The 17,744-nt window shown below is 44.4% G+C and overlaps 7 protein-coding genes across 7 annotated transcripts; 2 read left to right on the top strand and 5 right to left on the bottom strand.

The window, feature by feature from the left end:
• The first annotated feature begins 1 nt into the window (after position 1).
• BYT42DRAFT_516907 (signal recognition particle, alpha subunit, N-terminal-domain-containing protein) lies at positions 2–2,667 on the top strand. Its single transcript, XM_051565224.1, has 9 exons — positions 2–261; positions 323–505; positions 567–645; positions 729–906; positions 982–1,454; positions 1,535–1,689; positions 1,753–1,972; positions 2,046–2,308; positions 2,376–2,667. The coding sequence occupies exons 1-9, from the start codon at positions 64–66 to the stop codon at positions 2,502–2,504; spliced, it is 1,878 nt and encodes a 625-aa protein (XP_051422261.1). The 5' UTR covers positions 2–63; the 3' UTR covers positions 2,505–2,667.
• A 212-nt stretch (positions 2,668–2,879) lies between these two features.
• BYT42DRAFT_573544 (tyrosine-tRNA ligase) lies at positions 2,880–4,952 on the top strand. Its single transcript, XM_051568738.1, has 9 exons — positions 2,880–3,038; positions 3,110–3,254; positions 3,324–3,607; positions 3,678–3,792; positions 3,856–4,077; positions 4,145–4,243; positions 4,301–4,367; positions 4,429–4,620; positions 4,694–4,952. The coding sequence occupies exons 1-9, from the start codon at positions 2,908–2,910 to the stop codon at positions 4,849–4,851; spliced, it is 1,413 nt and encodes a 470-aa protein (XP_051422260.1). The 5' UTR covers positions 2,880–2,907; the 3' UTR covers positions 4,852–4,952.
• Positions 4,953–8,346, bottom strand: BYT42DRAFT_573536 (uncharacterized protein). Its single transcript, XM_051568737.1, has 4 exons — positions 8,047–8,346; positions 6,239–7,942; positions 5,210–6,142; positions 4,953–5,146 (listed from the first exon to the last, which is right to left on the bottom strand). Exons 1-4 carry the CDS (start codon positions 8,165–8,167, stop codon positions 5,031–5,033), a joined length of 2,874 nt encoding a protein of 957 aa, XP_051422259.1. The 5' UTR covers positions 8,168–8,346; the 3' UTR covers positions 4,953–5,030.
• Positions 8,347–9,063: 717 nt separating this feature from the next.
• BYT42DRAFT_573531 (uncharacterized protein) lies at positions 9,064–11,484 on the bottom strand. The gene is made up of 7 exons (XM_051568736.1): positions 10,990–11,484; positions 10,704–10,922; positions 10,510–10,647; positions 10,331–10,443; positions 9,940–10,244; positions 9,619–9,778; positions 9,064–9,537 (listed from the first exon to the last, which is right to left on the bottom strand). The coding sequence occupies exons 1-7, from the start codon at positions 11,424–11,426 to the stop codon at positions 9,284–9,286; spliced, it is 1,626 nt and encodes a 541-aa protein (XP_051422258.1). The 5' UTR covers positions 11,427–11,484; the 3' UTR covers positions 9,064–9,283.
• BYT42DRAFT_573528 (HotDog domain-containing protein) lies at positions 11,485–13,540 on the bottom strand. The gene is made up of 7 exons (XM_051568735.1): positions 12,963–13,540; positions 12,833–12,892; positions 12,568–12,753; positions 12,435–12,475; positions 12,188–12,359; positions 11,914–12,107; positions 11,485–11,842 (listed from the first exon to the last, which is right to left on the bottom strand). Exons 1-7 carry the CDS (start codon positions 13,167–13,169, stop codon positions 11,632–11,634), a joined length of 1,071 nt encoding a protein of 356 aa, XP_051422257.1. The 5' UTR covers positions 13,170–13,540; the 3' UTR covers positions 11,485–11,631.
• A 126-nt stretch (positions 13,541–13,666) lies between these two features.
• On the bottom strand, positions 13,667–15,842 carry BYT42DRAFT_573524 (uncharacterized protein). Its single transcript, XM_051568734.1, has 9 exons — positions 15,526–15,842; positions 15,274–15,451; positions 15,136–15,216; positions 15,010–15,071; positions 14,475–14,954; positions 14,377–14,411; positions 14,262–14,314; positions 14,048–14,193; positions 13,667–13,977 (listed from the first exon to the last, which is right to left on the bottom strand). The coding sequence occupies exons 1-9, from the start codon at positions 15,667–15,669 to the stop codon at positions 13,798–13,800; spliced, it is 1,359 nt and encodes a 452-aa protein (XP_051422256.1). The 5' UTR covers positions 15,670–15,842; the 3' UTR covers positions 13,667–13,797.
• Positions 15,843–15,856: 14 nt separating this feature from the next.
• BYT42DRAFT_573522 (transaldolase) lies at positions 15,857–17,114 on the bottom strand. The gene is made up of 3 exons (XM_051568733.1): positions 17,022–17,114; positions 16,828–16,951; positions 15,857–16,756 (listed from the first exon to the last, which is right to left on the bottom strand). The coding sequence occupies exons 1-3, from the start codon at positions 17,083–17,085 to the stop codon at positions 15,979–15,981; spliced, it is 966 nt and encodes a 321-aa protein (XP_051422255.1). The 5' UTR covers positions 17,086–17,114; the 3' UTR covers positions 15,857–15,978.
• Between the last annotated feature and the right edge of the window lie 630 nt (positions 17,115–17,744).

The raw sequence follows: 17,744 nt of genomic DNA, 5'->3' as shown, positions 1-17,744 counted from the left end.
GCTTGGGCTTCTTTTTTGTCTTTTTTTTTCCTTCCTTTTTTATCCGTTGCTGCCAGTTTCATCATGCTCGATCTGTTTACCATCTTGACCAAAGGTGGTTTTGTGCTTTGGCAACGCAATTTTGCACCTTTAGCAGGCACACCCGTCGACGCACTCATACAAAACGTTCTAATTGAAGAACGCGCAGGCACTGACTATTACATAAAAGACAGTTATGCGCTCAAATGGACATTTGCCAATGAAGTCGACCTCATCTTTATCGTATGTTTATATTGATATCAACTAACCGATGGTATGACTCACGAGATGCAATGTGAGTTAGGTGGCGTATCAAAAAATTCTCCAGCTAGCCTACATCGATGAACTTCTGGAGACCGTGAAACGGCTCTTTACCGATACTTTCGCCGATGCGCTTCAAGTGGATCAAGGCATTCACGGAGACTATTCATCGTTTAATCCTTTATTCAATAAAGTACTATTGCAAGTCGAAGACAAGTACGCGTCGGTAAGTGGAGGCTATTTTCCGTAAGAGCGATCCATGAGGGTCTGTGCTAACCAAATTCAAGAACCGTTCAAGAGCGCCGCGTCGATTCGAGGAAACCAAGAAATACGAGAATACCCTGATGGGATCAAAAGCAAATACAAGTAAGGCCAACATTTTTTGGCTATGCGGGCTTATTTTCTGTGTGATTGGTCTTTTGTTATTGACTTATTTGTTGGACGATTAGATGCTGGAAATGCACCGTCGGTCTTTACAAATACGAATAGATCGGTCGATGAAGATGAGATTACGAAAAATATCAAGGCTCTAAAACTTCAAGCGAGTCCTCGTATGGGTGGCAAAAGCCGGAAATCCGGGAAGGGATCAGCTAAAACAGCTTCGAATGCATCACCTACCTTGTCCGAGTACGTTTGGAAGATGGGAGAAATAAGTATCGACGGTGAATCTAATGTAGTTTGTTGTATTTCTTGGTGATGTAGTGACACTGCCGGGAAAAAGAAGAAATCGCAAAAACAACTACGTGTATGGGATGGACAAATTGCAAAGGGCGAAATGGAAGCATTAGACTATTCTAATTCGGGCAACAACACTGTTAATGCAGACGAAGCAAGCGTCATGGCCCAGTTTGTGGATGAAAGCAAACTTGGAAAAAAGAACAAGCAGGGTATCTATGAAGTTCAGGATGTCGAAGTGGAAATTGACGACGAGGATGACGAAGACAATGATGACGAGGACACACCCGTCCACGAAGCATCCACCAACACCGGTGGCATGTTTTCCTTTCTGAAAAACATTACCGGACAACGGGAATTGGATGCCCAGACCTTGGATCCCGTGCTGGCGACGATGAAGGAACACTTGATCAATAAGAATGTTGCGAGCGACATTGCTGAACATTTATGCCAAAGTGTAAAGACTAGCTTAATGGGAAAGAAACTGGGCAACTTTGAAAGTAAGGTGGCAATCACCAAGTTGGTAACAGTGTCATCTGACGTTTTTTTTTTTTTTTTTTTTGCTTCCCATTTGTCTTAGGAGTCTCCACTGCCGTACGAAATAGCATGGAAGCCGCCTTGAAACGCATCTTGACACCCAAAACTTCACTGGATATTCTTCGCGATATTGAACAATCAAGAGCCAATAACCGACCCTACACTATTACTTTTATCGGTGTGAACGGCGTAGGAAAAGTAAGCAATCCTTCTTTTTAATTGGTATTGGGCAAGATTTATTAACACGGTAAAACCCTCAAGTCAACAAATCTTAGCAAAGTGTGCTTCTGGTTATTACAGAACAATTGCAAAATCTTGATTGCAGCATGTGACACTTTCCGCAGTGGGGCTGTGGAACAGCTTCGTGTCCATGCTCGTAATCTACGGGCCCTTCAAACGAGTGGAGGAGGTATCGTCGAACTCTTTGAACGCGGGTACGGCAAAGACTCGGCCGGTATTGCTAAGGATGCCATCAGTTACGGTAAGTCAGGAAATCTTTCTCTTATTACCAGTGAGAAAGCAAAGGATCCATACTGATGATCCGGATTACATAGCGACTGTGAACCATTTTGATGTGGTACTTATCGACACAGCCGGTCGTATGCAAGATAATGAACCTTTGATGCGAGCATTATCGAAATTGGTGTCTGTGAACAATCCCGACAAGATCATCTTTGTGGGTGAAGCGCTCGTTGGTAACGAGGCCGTGGATCAGCTTACCAAATTCAATCAAGCCCTGAAAGATTTCTCCGGGCTGCAAAATCCGCGACACATCGATGGCATGATCCTCACCAAATTCGATACCATTGATGACAAAGTAAGTCCATGACGCTCGTCAGCAGGGAGAATAAAAACAGTGGTACTTAACACTTAATAATTGCTAGGTGGGCGCGGCGTTATCGATGACCTACATTACTGGTCAACCTATCTATTTCGTAGGAACTGGCCAGACATACACCGATCTTAAAAACCTTAGAGTTACCCATGTTGTGAATAGTCTTCTTCGTCAGTGAGACAAAAAAAAACCAAAAAAAAAAGCAAAACAACATAAAAAAGGACAGGAACTTGTATTTATATGCTTAGTTTTATACAGTATTATTTCGTTTGCTATTACCAAAAAAAAATCTAACCAAGTTGTTCGTTTGTCACTCCTTCTCTATTTCAATTGGGATTAACCATATATCATCTTTCCAGTTTACATCCTTTTGGCTGTACCCTGACTATTGCTGTTTAATTTTCTCAGCTGCGCTTGGCTTTGAATTTTGTATTGATAACCATGAAAGCCCGTCGACAGAAATGCAGGGATGTCGGAGGTTCAAATTAAGCTTGTATTATCCGGATCTGTGGAAAGGCCATTGACACAATTTTTTTTTTTTTTTCAATACGAGCCGGCTGTCAGACAGTTATCGATACAAAATGTGGATCCGATCGAGACATTCAATACAACGGGTAGCTCACTGCTTTAGCAAAAGATGTTACAGTTCAGAAGCACCAAGCAATGTAGTGTCTGACATGACTCGTCGTGGTCTAGTGGCCAATACGACAAGGTAATGAATGGCGATTATTATTATCGAGCAAAAAGGTCACTGGGAAACGGTGAGAACTGACTAGCAATTAGTCCCAATGTAGTCGAAATGACGAATAAACCGACGACTATTTACTGCGGAGTGGATCCTACTGCCAAAAGTTTGCATCTCGGTAACTTGGTGACCCTTATGGGATTGTTCCACTTTCATATCAGGGGTCACCAAACCATTGCCCTGGTAAATTCATACAGCTTCGTCCGTGTTAATGGCCGACCCAGAGTCTCAATTTTTTATTTGATGGATTAGGTCGGAGGCGCGACCGGCAGCATCGGCGATCCTTCAGGTCGTCAGTCGGAACGTGTGCCGCTGACGAGGGATGTATTAAGTCAGAATATTGCAGGGATCGAAAAGCAAGTACACCGCTTCTTCGCCAATGGTGCAGCCTACGCAGAACGACGAGGATTCAACTATGAAACACGAACACCCAAAGTATTGAACAACTATGACTGGTTCAGCAACATGACCGCTTTGGAATTCCTCGGCGATGTGGGAAGATATGCAAGAGTGAATACCATGTTGGCCAAAGAGAGGTAACAGGAAGCTTTTGCTTCAAGACTGCAAGACGTGCTTTTGTTATTTATGCTGAATTCTGTGCCCCAGTGTCAAATCACGCATTGAAAGCACTCAAGGCATTAGCTTTACCGAATTTTCGTATCAGTTATTGCAAGCTTACGATTTCTGGTACCTGTACCAAAATCACCATTGCCGAATTCAGGTATTATTAGAAGAAAGTCAGAGGGAAACATCGCCCAATCTTACACTTGCCAAATACCGATAGTTGGGCGGCAGCGATCAGTGGGGAAATATTACAGCTGGTATTGATTTGATCGGTCGACGAAGGGATGCCGTGTCAGAACCAAACAAGGAAGATCATGCCAAGGATGCCTACGGCATTACTATTCCCTTGCTGTTAACTTCTACCGGCGAAAAGTTTGGCAAATCGGCAGGAAATGCGGTATGGTTAGATGAAACAATGACCAGCATTTATGATTTCTATCAGGTAAGCATAGGGACACACGGCTCTGACAATTAAAAGTTGCACCTTGGCTCAAGTAGGCCATACTTAGTTCTTTATCAAAACGACGGATGCTGATGTTGGAAAACTCCTGGGGATGTTTACACTCTACAAAGAACACGATATCAAGGAAATCTTGCATGAACATGCGGTAAGCGATGGTAACGGTACATCTACCAAGAAAGGCAAGCTAATGTTGGCATATTAGAAAAACCCTGAAAAGCGGTTGGCTCAGCAGGCACTGGCAAACGAAACCACGGAACTTGTTCATGGCTGTAAATTTTGTGTTTTCGTTGGACTTTCAAGGTTCGTTCTTATTAACAAAGGTTCATCTAGTGGATGGTGTTCAGCAAGCGCAAACAGCGACCAAAGTACTGTTTGGTGAAGATCTCGGTGCTTTGAATGGACAAACGATTGTGAATGCCTTTAAACACGATCGATCCCGATTTACCACCTTGGAACGTGCTCAGGTGATTGGCCAAGGTTTGGACACCATTGCCACCTTAGCCAATGCCACCAAATCAAAATGTAAGTGTTACATACACTCCTCGTTTTTCCTTGCATTCATTTTTATCATTTTTTTCTTCAATTTTTGTTTTAGCCGAAGCGCAAAAACGAATCAAGGCAGGTGGCATGTATTTGAACAATATCCGTGTGAGCGATCCAAGACACAAGGTGGAACCGACCGATTTAATTGACGGCCAAGTCTGTGTATTAAGACTCGGTAAATCGTCGTACCACCTCGTTCACGTTATCTAGACCATCAGCCATTAGACTGGCAAAAATCAACACAGAAACATAGACGCCTGTATACTTTTTGCATGCATAAAATTGAACTTTCATATAAATTATCACATGATAAAAAAAAATGCCGATGATGATGGTACAAGAGGAAAAAAATTGAACAAGTGTTGACAAAAGTAAATGAAGAACGGTATTTAGGCTCTGAGTGGCAAAGAAAGGATCCTGAAATCGTCGGGTTTGACAAACACACCCCGTTGTTGATCCGTGTAAAAGTAGCGCACACCGTTGGTAGAACCGTCACTTTTACCCACTATAATACGATAAGTATGAGTCCACAGCCGTTTTTTCAATGACCTAGTAGAAAGCGCCTTACATCGACTTTCAAGTTCGACGCCGACCCATGTACCCTTTGCAAAGTTCACAGGGCCAATGTATTTGATTACACCGAGCGTGGGGAGCGGGCGGCGTAGTAACTCAACCTTGGCTCCGATCACCGGGGTCACCATGGTAGGTTCGTCGTCATCACTGACATCACTGCCACTACCGATATTCCATCTTGATCGGCGAGACGGTTTTCCGGATTTCCGTCCAGAGGAAGACACTTGGCTTGCCACACCGTTGGTAGCAATGTAGGGCGATTTAACCGCGCGAAGGGGAGTAGCTGGAAGGGCAAATTTTAGTCGCGATGGTCGCGGCGTGGTATCATGTGTGGTGGTATCGGCTGCGTTCAATGAACGTGCTGTGGTAGGTTTGGACGGCAAAGTCTTGGACATGATCGGGGGATCCAAGGGTAACAAGGCTTCCACAAGCGAAGAAAGCGATTCTTTGGCAGATACCGAGGAAGATAATACTTCCGGCGGTACAGATTTGGATCGTTCTTGTTTGTACAATCGTGCTTCGGTTTCCAGCGACAGTAGATGAATCAATGGCTGAGAAGACAAGGCATCCACCGACGATTTAGCGACATAGGATCCCGTACTGGGAAGAGCATGTTCAAGTGCGGATTCGGTGGATCGGGAACGAGGACGAGTCATCGATCGTGACGGCTGAGTGGAGCTCGTCCGTGCCAGTGGCTGAAGCGCGCCGCTGGAACGTTGAGGTTTCAAACTTCCAAGAGACAGTCGGCGCGGTGAAGGGTGATGGTGGCCGCCGCCACCATACGCTTTCAATATAGCTGCACCCCCCGTCTCGACTTCCGACATTTTGGATCTCAAAGCCGTTTTAGCGGCTTTGGGTTTGAAGCTGAAAATGGTTGAAAAGTCGGAATCAAAAGGTTTACTCAACGTTCTATAAGGAATACCAGTATCTAATAAATAAATAAAAACGGATCAGTACATACAGGAAATCATACCAACGTCTGTTTGCGCCACCATGTTCTGTTTTCTTTTTCTGGGTGCTTTACCTATGGCCATTTGACGCATGACGTCTTTGTCAATGGTACTGAATCCGCCTTGCGTTTTTACACTGAGCCAGCGACGACAGAGGTAGGAAGCGCATTTGGAACGGGCTTCCAAAAGCACGCCGTCCAACGCGACGTTTTTCACCACTTCTTGACGTCCTACTAGATCCCGAACTATGCCCTGATAGATAATGCCAGCATTGATGTCGTGAATGCCTTCTTCCAAGACCCGCTTGAGAAGAAAATCAAGAAAATCAATGGAAAATCCGAATCCAATCCCGTCGACGCATGACAGTAAAATGGGGTATTCTACACAGTAAAAATCGAAATGCTGCGATACCATCATAACGGCGTGGTGTAGAATAGGATCCAGCAGATCAAGGGTGGGAAGCGACCAGCTGGGAATGGGATCCGCACCTCGAAGTTGAGACAGACATAAATGGAGGGAATGTAACACATGAATTGCATTGTGTTTTGTCACGTTATGCAGAGTGAGATCCGAGATTTTCTTGATCACGGTGTCTGATTCCTGGGTCAAAGCCAAGGTGGAGGAAGCGGAATTCTCGGTGGCGATACTGCTAATCAGGATGGCAAAAGGTTTCTGGGCCCACAACGAAGCAATGGAGTGGACGGGATCCGAATAGTGACTGATGAGTAAAGGTCGCATGGAAGGGATAGAGTTGACGTTATTGTCAGCAAACGACAGCATGGACGGCAATAACGCGGCGCAATCGCCACAGGTGCATTTAAATTGATGACATGTGGCTGCCATGGTGCATAGTGCCGCGACGCTGATGGTATCAAAGTGGGCAAGATAGTCGGCGGCGAAAAATACCTTTTGCAATACACGGAGAATGTGTTTTTTGTGTGACAGACGGCGTTGGGTGGCGCCGGTCAAACGGGCCGTGGTAGGCGATGGTGTGACATGGATGGAATCGGTATAAAGGTAATGCAAGATAACATCCAGTACCACTGGTGAAAATAGATCATCCGTCAAACGAACTTCGGCACAGGTCGCTTCGCTGAAATCACTGCAAAAGAGAGCGTAAAAGTAGGTGGATTGAGCGGCGAGAAGAAATCGATGCGCAGGAAATGATACGATCGTGGACGACGATGACAAGAACGATGTATCACCGAGCTGATTGTACGATGATGATGAACGAAGAATCCCCGCTGGTGTAGCAACGTCTCGGGGAAGCGATAACAGGGAAGAATGATCACGGAATGGTTGCGGTGCCGTGCCTGATAAATTGGCTGCGTCGGATGAATTGGCTGTGTCGGACGAATCGGCTGTGTCTTGTAAATCGGTATCGTGCGGCACTACGGTAATGAGTACATCGGTTGCCAAGTGATGACTCCTCATCTGTGTCAGGTCATGCAGTAATTGATCGTAGTCGCTCTGGTTATCGCCAGGGCGTGGAAAAAGCGGCATGCCTAATCTTAACTCCAAGGCATTGAGTTCGGCCATGATCGATGCGGAAGGATCACATAACGTTGATGTTGGGTTCTCTTTGTCGGGAGACGCCGTCAACGACAAAGGCAGCCAGTCTGCAGTGTACCAAAATCGGAGCAACGCAGCAAACAGAGGTTTCGAGAAGATGGCACTCAGATCAATCTGTAGCACTGACGACGTCGATTGACTGTTATTGGTCAGCTCGGGTAGATATCGTTTGCGAAATGTTTCGGGGGTGCGTGCCAACAGGATAGCTACAAGTTTTTAAGAAGAAAAAAAGAGGGAACATGTGGATCGTTCAGCAAAAACCAGTTGAAAACATGATGGCGTTGATGTAGATTGAAATTGATGGCATTACCGCGATGAGCGCCGAGGGCGCCTGAAGAAAAGTGAAAAGTGACATCAGCGAGATAGTGGTGCGGGTTCTCAAGAACAGTATGCAGCGAGGTTCGTAACGTTGGATTGGGCGGACTGAACATGAAAATGTAGAAGCGAACAGTCTCTTCGAATTTTGTTTAAAATGCGAGAACAAGAAAGACGAAAGGTTACAAATTTGTATAAACAATATATATATAATCGGAAAGAATAGCCAACTGTAACCAAGAAGGATATAAACCTAAATTTTGTTACGTAAAAAGAATATAAAAAAAAGCAAACCAGCAATGAACACAGAAAAAGAAAAAAAAATCCATTACAACAGCTTGCATCGCACAGCCGGAGCGGAGATTCAAGGCAACGCGGGTTTTCCACTCCGTGAACGGATAAAATCCCAAAAGGCATAGGAACCAAGAACCAGTTTCCATGATTTCAAAGTGACAAACTTGTCGGGAATGCGCCACAATAGCATGACTCCATTTATCGTGTCCCCCCCCCCCTTCTCCCCTTTCTTCCCCCCCCCCACCCTTTTGTGTCTCAGCTCTCTCATTGGATACATGAGCCACACCCGATCTGAAATAGTCGTTCCTATTTGCTTTCCAGCAACCGTGGACGGAAACTGAATCTTTTGTGCTGGTTTTTTTTTAGCATGGAAATCGGAGAAAACGATTTTCCTTGATGCCAAGCACAGCAAAAAATGAATGACATAATGGCAAAATTAACTCATAATAATAAAGTTTTTTCTGCCACCCTATGCACAATCATTCATCAGTAGACCCTCATTGAGTTCTTTTCCCAATTTGGAAAACTGTAAAATGAAGCCAGTGTAGCATCATATCACAAAGGGGAAAAAAAAAAGACTCAAATGTGCGCGCTACAGCCAGCAATCGATGCATGATTTCATTTTGATAATTCTGATAAGCTTGCTAGCCTTTGTTGATTTATGTGATAGATTCACAAGAACAGTCAGACTATCCATCATGTCATAACTGAATCGTTTTGTCTAGCGTTTTTTTATTGACTCTTGCTGCTTCTGTTCGTTCCATGGCATCACAGGTACAAACAAACCGTCGTCAAGATTCAAAGGATAATCCAATTTTACTATTGTCGAGATCTTATCATTATTATTTGTTCCCAATTAAAACATCCACAAATTGAATACTGGTATAAAAATAGCCGTTGTGTGCGTGATGTGTGATGTATGATGGAGGGGCGATTGATCAAGGAAGCACTTTGCCGGGATTCATGATATTCTTGGGGTCAATGGCTCGTTTGACGGTTCGCATCAATTCGACGGTGCCTTCGCCCAGTTCTGCAGGCAAATATTCTTTCTTTCCGTAACCTACACCGTGTTCTCCCGTCACTGACCCTTCCATACGGATGGCGCGGGTCAGCAAATTCTTGTTTAGCCGTTTAGCCTCGGCGTATTCTTCAGGTTTGGACTTGTCAAATAAAATAAATACATGGAAGTTTCCTAGGAATTTCAATGTATATAAGCATGGTCTGTTTATGGCTAGATGGGCCTGTTCCTTCATTTGCAAAAGAATAAACTTACCGTCACCAACGTGACCCACCATCGGTGCAGGAAGGCTGGAAGTGGCCAGATCCTTCTTTGTCTCATCAATCAACTCGGGTAACTTGGAAACCGGTACCACGACATCGGTTGTCCAGATCGAGGCATTTTCCTTTAGCAAAGTCGAAGACCACAGACAAATCTACCCACCCAATTTTCAGCCGTTTAACGGTCGGTTCAACGGTAACACTGAATAGACTGACTCCTTGCATTCCTTTTCTTTCCGATACCTCTTAATATGCTCCTTTCCGCCATCTCTTTTTGTTTCTCCACCGCCTGTACTCTTTTCTCATTTATTTTTACCTTGCGCCCTTCCCACAGATCGGCTTTTTCGTGGTCGTTTTTGGCATATCTGAACGTGCCTCCTTGATGGTCTTTGACAATTTTCGATACCAGCTCAATTTCATGCTCAATCTGAGGCTTGGAACCAGAGAACTTGAGGAATAGGGTCGGTCGTTCCTTATGGCCCAAACTTGGGTTGGCAAGATTCACGGCTTTCATCATCAGCTCGTCCAACAACTCTACTGCTCCGATCTGTACGCCGGCTCGGATCAGGTCAGGGACAACCGCGGCCGCATCACGGACCGAGGGAAAATCACATACGGCCACTGAAAAAAACGAAGCCGGATTTTTTTTTACAGTCAACATTTTGTGTTCCTTCTTTTTTTGTCTTTCTAATCAATGATCATCTTACCTGTTTCTTCTGGAGGAATCACGGCCAACTTCAAGGTGGCTTCCGTGACGATGCCGAGGGTTCCTTCCGATCCAATCATGAGACGTGTAAGATCGTACCCTGCAGAGGATTTTCTACAAGCATTCACGCTCGATCAGCAATGTATGCAGCAATAAAATTGACGACACAGGATAACTTACCTTGGCCGTTGTCGAGTTTTAATAATTTGTCCATTGGGCAAGACGACTGTTAAATTCAGAACCCACTCGCGCATGGTACCCCAGCGAACGGCATTGGTACCTGAACATCCCGTACCCACCATGCCTCCGATACAAGCCCTACGATTTTCATCAATACATCTTCGTCTTGGCCCAACTGCCACAGTGCATCTTACCCTGGTCCAGGATCCAGTGGGAAAAAGAGTCCATGTTTCTTCAATTCAGCATTGAGATCTTCCCATCCTATACCAGGTTGTACGACAATATCCATATCCTCTGGATGAAAGGCGACAATATGATCCATATGCTCGGTAAATGAAATGCAGATACCACCTCGAGGAGCTGAAAAATGACCTTCCAATGAAGTGCCTCCTGAAAAAGGAATAATGGGCAGACTATCCAGAGCCTCTGTTAGAACCGAGTTTCTGTACGTCACTTGGTTAGCTAGTATTATGGGCACACCTGAGTTCATTGGCTATCTTGACGATAGCGGCCACTTCTTCGGTACTGCGTGGGAACACGACGATATTGGGTGCGCCTTCGTTATGGTAACTGTTATTGGAGTAACCGTGCTGGTTCAAAATGTCCTGATCCACCGTGACATGCTCCGGAGGTAACACCGCTTGCAGCTTGCGAAAAGCTTGTTGAATCGTCGTATGGCTTGGAACAGTAGGTTCCTTCAACGATGACTGTCCCAGTTGTTGAATTTGTTCGGTGGTCGGTGTTGCCACCGGTTGTTGCAAGTTGGAAGTGCCAAGCCAGTATCCACCGCCAGCGGCTGCCACGGTGCCTGCCAACCACGGGAACAGGGATCGCTTGGGTGCAGCACTGACATTAGCCTGAGTTTGGTAACCACGTTGACATGTCCAACGCACAGAGGAATGGCAAACGCGTCTCATGGAGTAACAGCAAAAATGAGAGATAGTTTGTCAAGAAAAAAAAAAAATTGAAATTGATGCTTGGCTCCAAATGAATTATGCAAACAATAAGAAGAAGGGAAAAATACAAATAAAGAATGGAATGATATAATCTAATCTATAGCGTGGTAATAAATACGGACAAAGGTTGCACTGTGCTCTGCCGGTTAAATAATTAGTGACCTTTTTATAGTTTGCTGGCATGGCCCGACTTGGGCAGCGATGTCTCGGATGATGATCCGGCTTGGTTGGCACGTCGCTCCTGTTCTTTCTTGGATAATCGAACAATGCCTTCCTGAGCCGTGGTGGCAATCAGTGTACCATCTCGACTGTAAATACTACCCAGAACAACTCCCCTTCCCGAATTAGTCCGTGGGCTACGAATATCGTACAAAAGCCTACCATCACATAATTCACATCGCTAAATCAGAACCCCTGCAGTTTTGGCACACATGGATATGAAACATACCATTTATCAGCTCTTGCTGGAGCATGGAACCACATGGAATGGTCCAAACTGGCCATCATACCAATTTGCCGTTGAGGTACTCCGTTGGCTCGAGCGGCCGTCCCGATAAATCCACTGTCCGATGCATAAGCAATGATACACGCATGAAGACGAGCATCATCGCCAAGCTGCCCACGAGTTTTAAACCATCTTCGCTAAACCAGTCACCATCGCCATTAGTCCTGAGCCAGACTATCACGCACATCCTTCTTGAATAAAAAAAAAAAATGCTCACCGAAACTTCCGATGCTGCCAATTTGTCGGATAAAAAGACATCTTCTTGTCGAGCGACATCCAGATCACGATAATCAACCGGGGAGCTCTCTTCGATTCGTTTTTGAATGTATTCGCGCATTTTTGGCGACAACTCGTTATTTGCCAGGTATTGCTGAAGACGTTCGGTATCACTAAGTCAAAAAGTAAAGAGTTGATCGTTAACAAAAAGTTGATGGTTCAAACGGCTGTACAGATCAAATACGTACGAAGGCAGAGTTTCCGGATCGGCTACTTCTGGCATGATGGTCTGAAAAAGAGAAAAGTGTTAATGGACCCAGTTCTACTTTTTTCACTTGAAAGATCCTGTGCATTCTCAAGTGACTTGGGGCGTATTCTTACCTGATGGTTAAGAGAAATGCTGTCATCTTGTTTGGCGAAGCTGAAACTGCAGATAAAAATGGCTCGGCCCTTTTGGGTGGCGGTGACGGATCGTGTAACAAAAGAACGTCCATCGCGAAGTCGTTGAACATGGTAGATCACGGGGATCTCCACATTACCTGGGAGAATAAAATAGCTGTGAAGTGACTAGACATTTGTCATCAAGAATTCGTTCGTTATTACTTTCTGCTTAGCCAACCTCCTGTGACCCCAAAACCTAGCTTACATGAATATGATATTCCTCAGGCACAGTATTAAATGCCGCTCTCAATGCTTGCGCCACAATCTATATTTTTCCATCATCCGTTTAGCATATTTTGAGTTCTGATATGTCCGTGACAACGGTTGCCGCTTACTTGTCCACCAAAAGCACCTCGAGCCCCCAAAGGTAACCAGAGCTCCTTGCTCATGTACAGATTGATATCGATTTCTTGGACATCCACTGCTTCTGCAATGAGTTTGGCAAAGTCTTCTTCGGTATCGTTTGGTTTATCGGTCACAAGGGTGGATTCCTCGTTTCGGTCCGAGAAAGAAATGACAGCAGGAAATGTGGATCGTGGCATGAGGTGAGAAACGGTCTAGGAAAAATAAAAGCAGAAGAGAGAAACAAGTGAAATACAGTGAAGATAGATAGCTTTGAGTAATTTTTTTTATATTATTTTTGTCCAAAATAAGGTGTCTCCGCCATTTTTCGGCTTATATTGTCTGACTAAGGACGTTTCTCGATTTTTTTTGTCAAATAAGAATGACAGACAAACCAAACTTATCAATGGTTAAGCGCCAAAAAACACTCCGCTCTTCCCAAGTCTCCCATCGTTCATATTATCGTCATTCGCACTATCACACAAAACCATCCGACTACATGCGCATAATAGATAATAGATTATTGGCAACGCAGTACACATGACAGCTGTGAGTCACTCCTCGCTTTGTTTTCCATGCCAAAGGGCAAAACAAAGAATATGCTGCAACATTGTTCAAAAGGCAAAAATGTTTTGCCCCGTCTGTCAACGGAACTCCGCCACGCACTTCTTTTCATTTGTCATCGGGAATTGAAATCCAAGCACATCCAATCAACGCAAAATTCTGACAGATGAATCCCTCTCACCCAATTATTTGACGATACTCTGACAAAGGGACGTTCAATGAAAAAAGGAAGTATATGTAACTGCCAAAAAATATGGTTATTTTCTAGTGTTTGATTTTTTTGCTGTCTCTTGGTTGATCTTGGTCATTGGATCGCTTTTGGGCCACTGGAGCGGCTTTCAGCTTCTCCAATGTTTTTACGAGGATTTGCTTTTCACCCAGGCGCACCAAGATGGCATTCTTCTTTGCATGTGAAGAGGAAGATTGTAAAGATACCACATCATCCTGCGGATCGACAGATGGCTAGGTCAGTGTGCGTGTTCCTCGATCAGGAATAAGTGATCTATCCACTCACCTCCAAAGACGTTGGGTATCGCGCCAAGCGTTGCTCCAACAGCTGGATCAACAACTGTTTCGCTTCAGGTGTTAAACGAGGTTTGGGCAATTTTTCCTTCTCTGCCATCTTTTCAAATTCCTCCGCACTGGATCGATATACATGCACTATACACTCATGTCAACCTCAAAGTTTTTCTTTTTTTGGTGGACGAGTTCGATCGTTCAGTGTTTACCAGCAATGATGAGCTCCGGAGGCACGTCGTGGTCTGTATCGATAACAAAGCAACTAGAGACAAACATATAAGTTATGACCCAAAAACATAAAACCCTACATCACCACCGACTTACTCATCCATCACCCCTTCCTCCAACAAAAAATCAGTCTAAAAAGAAAGGGTCAGCTTCTTGATTCCAACTCTCAATGGGCTTGGGTGTGCTTGCGGTACCTTGTTCTCAATTGTCTCAGCGTCTTGGTCGGGAGCACAGACCTCCACCACAAGTTTCCCATCGATTTCACACAAGTCGAATGGATTGTTTTCATCCGCAAAGCCATATTTGCGAAGCAAGTCCGCATTGCACAGATCACCATAAGTGTTGTAAATCTGATCACCAGCAGCGATCGGTTTAATGGCTCGCATCTGCAGCGCTTCTGGCTCATGGAATAACCGAGCATTATTGAACCCGGTTTTATGGTTTAGCATATCAGCCATCGGAACCATGGCTAAAAGCTCCTCGGTCTCTTCCTCCTCTTCATCGCTTTCCTCATCTTCTTCCTCCTCTTTCTTGTTTTCAGCATTTTCCTTGGTTTTCAGCGTCGTTGCTTTGGGAGCCAATTCATCGTGGAAACTGTAAGCCATGATCAACGACCCACAGATGTGGAAAAGCTCGACATTGTGGATCTCGGGGTTAAAGATGTCTGGATGAGCCTATACGCCTCATGAGTTACTGCACATTCTGCGGGTCGGCTGCTTCAGAATATACCTTGATGATAGGTTCAATTTCATCTCGAAACATGGTTTCTGCTTCTGTCTTGCCGATCTTGGCTGTAGCACGAAAACAGTATCAGCAAAAGATGGCATATCAATTACTTTAGCTGGATCCACTTGCCAGGAATATCGGTTCCCTCCAACTCCTTCATCTCTTCATCTTTCCAAAACATTGGAGTGGTGAAGTCTTTTGGCAAAACGTCTGCATAATTATTGTCAGTTCCTCTTCGCTAATCGAATCTACTCGAAATGTACAAACCAAAGTAAGGTTTCCAGAAAGAATCAGCCCGCTGACTTTCGTACATCATGCATAAGATCAAAGGATTCCAACCCGTCAGATTATCCAGCACCTGTGCCATTCCCTCGACTTTTCTTAAAGCCGAGGTCTGTGAAGAGAGCAACTGCTGGCGCGCAATGGAGAACAGCACGTCGCCTTCCTGCAATAAATTGCGTTAGATCCTGCGGGCAAAATCGTAATCACAAAGCTCAAAACATTGTTTTCGATTCTTGCCTTGATGTCCTTGACAGCTACAACACCGCGTCCAGCGTTTTCGTCGCGATAATCCTTGAAAGCAATAGCCGGTGACAAAGTAGCACCGTTGGTCTCCAACCATTCCCAAAACGCTTTTCCTTGTGCTTCAAATGTCTCCACCATATTTTCCTTACTTGCAATGCTCGATCGTTTTGATCTATTTGTTGGCTTTTTCTTTTTTATATGGTGAATTGAGCGGGGCTTAGAAATGCGATGGCTGTCAGAATGTCAGACGGTTGCCAAAATTTTTACAGCAAGACGTTTTAAAATTTTGGTCAAAAGTTACGGGTCTAAAGAATAAGGCAGAATAGCTCATGACACTTTTTTTTTTTTTTTTACTTTTTTTATTATTGTATGACTGAAGTTTTTAAAAACAGAAGTGTGATTTCTTTTTAATTACATTGTAGAAAGTAAGATGGCTAACTAGCAAATTTATGCCAACTTTTCTTGAAGCACCTTGTGGAGCTTGTTGCCATCGGCGGCAAAGTTGCGGATACCTTCTGATAATTTCTCGGTAGCCATAGCATCCTGGTTCATTTCCCAACGGAAGGCCTTTTCATTCTTGAAGTAGCTGACCTTCTCCATCTTCTTGGCGTTGGCCTTTTCGGGGCTCAATTTACGTTCAAGCTTCTTCTTATCCTCCTTGAGTTTGGCTAACAGAGCAGGCGAAATGGTCAAGAAGTCACAACCGGCTAACTCTTCAATTTCACCCGTGTTACGGAAAGAAGCACCCATGACAATGGTCTTGTAGCCGTTTTGTTTGTAGTAGTTGTAGATATTGCTAACCGAGATCACACCGGGATCTTCGGCGCCCTGGAAGTCCTTGCCGCTGGCTTTCTTGTGCCAGTCAAGAATACGACCAACAAAAGGTGAAATCAGAGTCACGCCGGCTTCAGCGCAAGCCACGGCTTGAGGGAAACCAAACAGCAAAGTCAAGTTGCAGTGGATTTGATGCTCCTGTTCGAGGACATGGGCTGCCTGAATACCTTCCCAGGTGGAGGCGATCTTGATGAGGACACGCTTCTTATCCACACCTTCATCTGCGTACATCTTGATCAAACGCTTGGCCTTTTCAATAGTTGCGTCCTTGTCAAACGATAAACGGGCATCCACCTCGGTCGACACACGTCCGGGAACAATCTTGAGAATTTCGCAACCAAAGTTTACCAATAATTTGTCCATAGCCCAATCCGCTTGTTCTTCGGGTTTGCTATCAAGTCAAAGTCTCCATGTTAGTTTCTCTTGCTTCTTTTACGGAAACGGAATGATTGCTTGGCTTACCTGCACTTGGATTTGGCATATTCAATGGCATTATCGATAAGCTTGGCATATTGGGGCTTTTGGCTTGCTGCGAGAATCAGCGAAGGATTGGTGGTAGCGTCTTGTGGTTTGTATTCAGCAATAGCTAGATAAAAAAGTGCAAAGGGTAAGCTCACTCTAGTCTTGTTATCATATAAATTATATTGTCAGCTTACTTTCAAAGTCACCAGAGTCAGCGACGATGGTGGTGAATTGCTTGATTTGATCGAGAACAGACATGATGTGATATTAACAAATTTGAGAAAAGGTTAAGGGAAAAAAAGAAGAAACCGATAATCGCGAGCGCATGAAGTCTGATAAATAAACCAACAACTGAGTTTTTCTGAGCTTTCTAAGCATGAATAAACTGTACGTCATGCTTATATTTCTAGTGTATGATTGGAGGGATAGCCCATCTTAAAAATTCGTGGGTTTCACATTCCCCCAAAACACGACAAAAAAGCGGTACTGCGTTTGCCGACGCGCGATACGCATTATATAATGCAAAGTGATGACCACGACTCGACGACATACTCACCATGATCAATCATAAGCCTATTTTTTTCTAAAATACAGCAGTACAATGAATGATAATAGGAAAAAAGAGACTGCGTTTATATTAGTAAGCCCTACAAAATCGCAGACAATCTGGTTTCCCATCAGCAGGGGATTCGTTGCAAGGGTTTTCAACCCTGTCCAGCGGGAAACAGTGACTCCGACTGTCAGTAAAAGGCAAAAAAAAGTCGTGCAGACTTTGTTTTACAATCGACGAACTTGACCGTATCCGATGGTGGATTCCATGGTGGATTCCATGGCGGATTTTATGGCGGATTTTATGGTATACGGTACACTAGAAGTTTGAAGATGGATTCTTTTCCAAAACTATAGTGATGATTTTT

Source organism: Radiomyces spectabilis (genome assembly GCF_025331425.1).
Source record: "Radiomyces spectabilis strain NRRL 2753 chromosome Unknown BYT42scaffold_8, whole genome shotgun sequence".
Lineage (NCBI taxonomy): Eukaryota > Fungi > Mucoromycota > Mucoromycetes > Mucorales > Radiomycetaceae > Radiomyces > Radiomyces spectabilis.
This window is presented reverse-complemented; position numbering and strand designations above follow the sequence as displayed.

Excerpts from the sequence above, each read along its gene's own strand:
- BYT42DRAFT_573544 (XM_051568738.1), top strand. The coding sequence starts at position 2,908 with ATGTGGATCCGATCGAGACATTCAATACAACGGGTAGCTCACTGCTTT. Across the intron at positions 3,039-3,109 it reads CTAGTGGCCAATACGACAAG|TCCCAATGTAGTCGAAATGA; the intron begins GTAATGAATGGC and ends ACTAGCAATTAG. Across the intron at positions 4,368-4,428 it reads CACGGAACTTGTTCATGGCT|TGGATGGTGTTCAGCAAGCG; the intron begins GTAAATTTTGTG and ends AGGTTCATCTAG.
- BYT42DRAFT_573536 (XM_051568737.1), bottom strand. The coding sequence starts at position 8,167 with ATGTTCAGTCCGCCCAATCCAACGTTACGAACCTCGCTGCATACTGTT. Across the intron at positions 7,943-8,046 it reads CGCCCTCGGCGCTCATCGCG|CTATCCTGTTGGCACGCACC; the intron begins GTAATGCCATCA and ends AAAAACTTGTAG. Across the intron at positions 5,147-5,209 it reads CGTCGAACTTGAAAGTCGAT|TGGGTAAAAGTGACGGTTCT; the intron begins GTAAGGCGCTTT and ends ATCGTATTATAG.
- BYT42DRAFT_573531 (XM_051568736.1), bottom strand. The coding sequence starts at position 11,426 with ATGAGACGCGTTTGCCATTCCTCTGTGCGTTGGACATGTCAACGTGGT. Across the intron at positions 10,923-10,989 it reads AAGATAGCCAATGAACTCAG|TCTGCCCATTATTCCTTTTT; the intron begins GTGTGCCCATAA and ends GGCTCTGGATAG. Across the intron at positions 10,245-10,330 it reads GATTCCTCCAGAAGAAACAG|TGGCCGTATGTGATTTTCCC; the intron begins GTAAGATGATCA and ends CGTTTTTTTCAG.
- BYT42DRAFT_573522 (XM_051568733.1), bottom strand. The coding sequence starts at position 17,085 with ATGTCTGTTCTCGATCAAATCAAGCAATTCACCACCATCGTCGCTGAC. Across the intron at positions 16,952-17,021 it reads TGACTCTGGTGACTTTGAAA|CTATTGCTGAATACAAACCA; the intron begins GTAAGCTGACAA and ends TTTTTTATCTAG. Across the intron at positions 16,757-16,827 it reads TATGCCAAATCCAAGTGCAG|CAAACCCGAAGAACAAGCGG; the intron begins GTAAGCCAAGCA and ends TTGACTTGATAG.
- BYT42DRAFT_516907 (XM_051565224.1), top strand. The coding sequence starts at position 64 with ATGCTCGATCTGTTTACCATCTTGACCAAAGGTGGTTTTGTGCTTTGG. Across the intron at positions 1,690-1,752 it reads GTGTGAACGGCGTAGGAAAA|TCAACAAATCTTAGCAAAGT; the intron begins GTAAGCAATCCT and ends AAAACCCTCAAG. Across the intron at positions 1,973-2,045 it reads TAAGGATGCCATCAGTTACG|CGACTGTGAACCATTTTGAT; the intron begins GTAAGTCAGGAA and ends CGGATTACATAG.
- BYT42DRAFT_573528 (XM_051568735.1), bottom strand. The coding sequence starts at position 13,169 with ATGCCACGATCCACATTTCCTGCTGTCATTTCTTTCTCGGACCGAAAC. Across the intron at positions 12,754-12,832 it reads CTGAGGAATATCATATTCAT|TCACTTCACAGCTATTTTAT; the intron begins GTAAGCTAGGTT and ends ACAAATGTCTAG. Across the intron at positions 12,108-12,187 it reads TGGCAGCATCGGAAGTTTCG|CGAAGATGGTTTAAAACTCG; the intron begins GTGAGCATTTTT and ends TGACTGGTTTAG.
- BYT42DRAFT_573524 (XM_051568734.1), bottom strand. The coding sequence starts at position 15,669 with ATGGTGGAGACATTTGAAGCACAAGGAAAAGCGTTTTGGGAATGGTTG. Across the intron at positions 14,412-14,474 it reads CTGAGACAATTGAGAACAAG|ACTGATTTTTTGTTGGAGGA; the intron begins GTACCGCAAGCA and ends CTTTCTTTTTAG. Across the intron at positions 13,978-14,047 it reads GATACCCAACGTCTTTGGAG|GATGATGTGGTATCTTTACA; the intron begins GTGAGTGGATAG and ends GTCGATCCGCAG.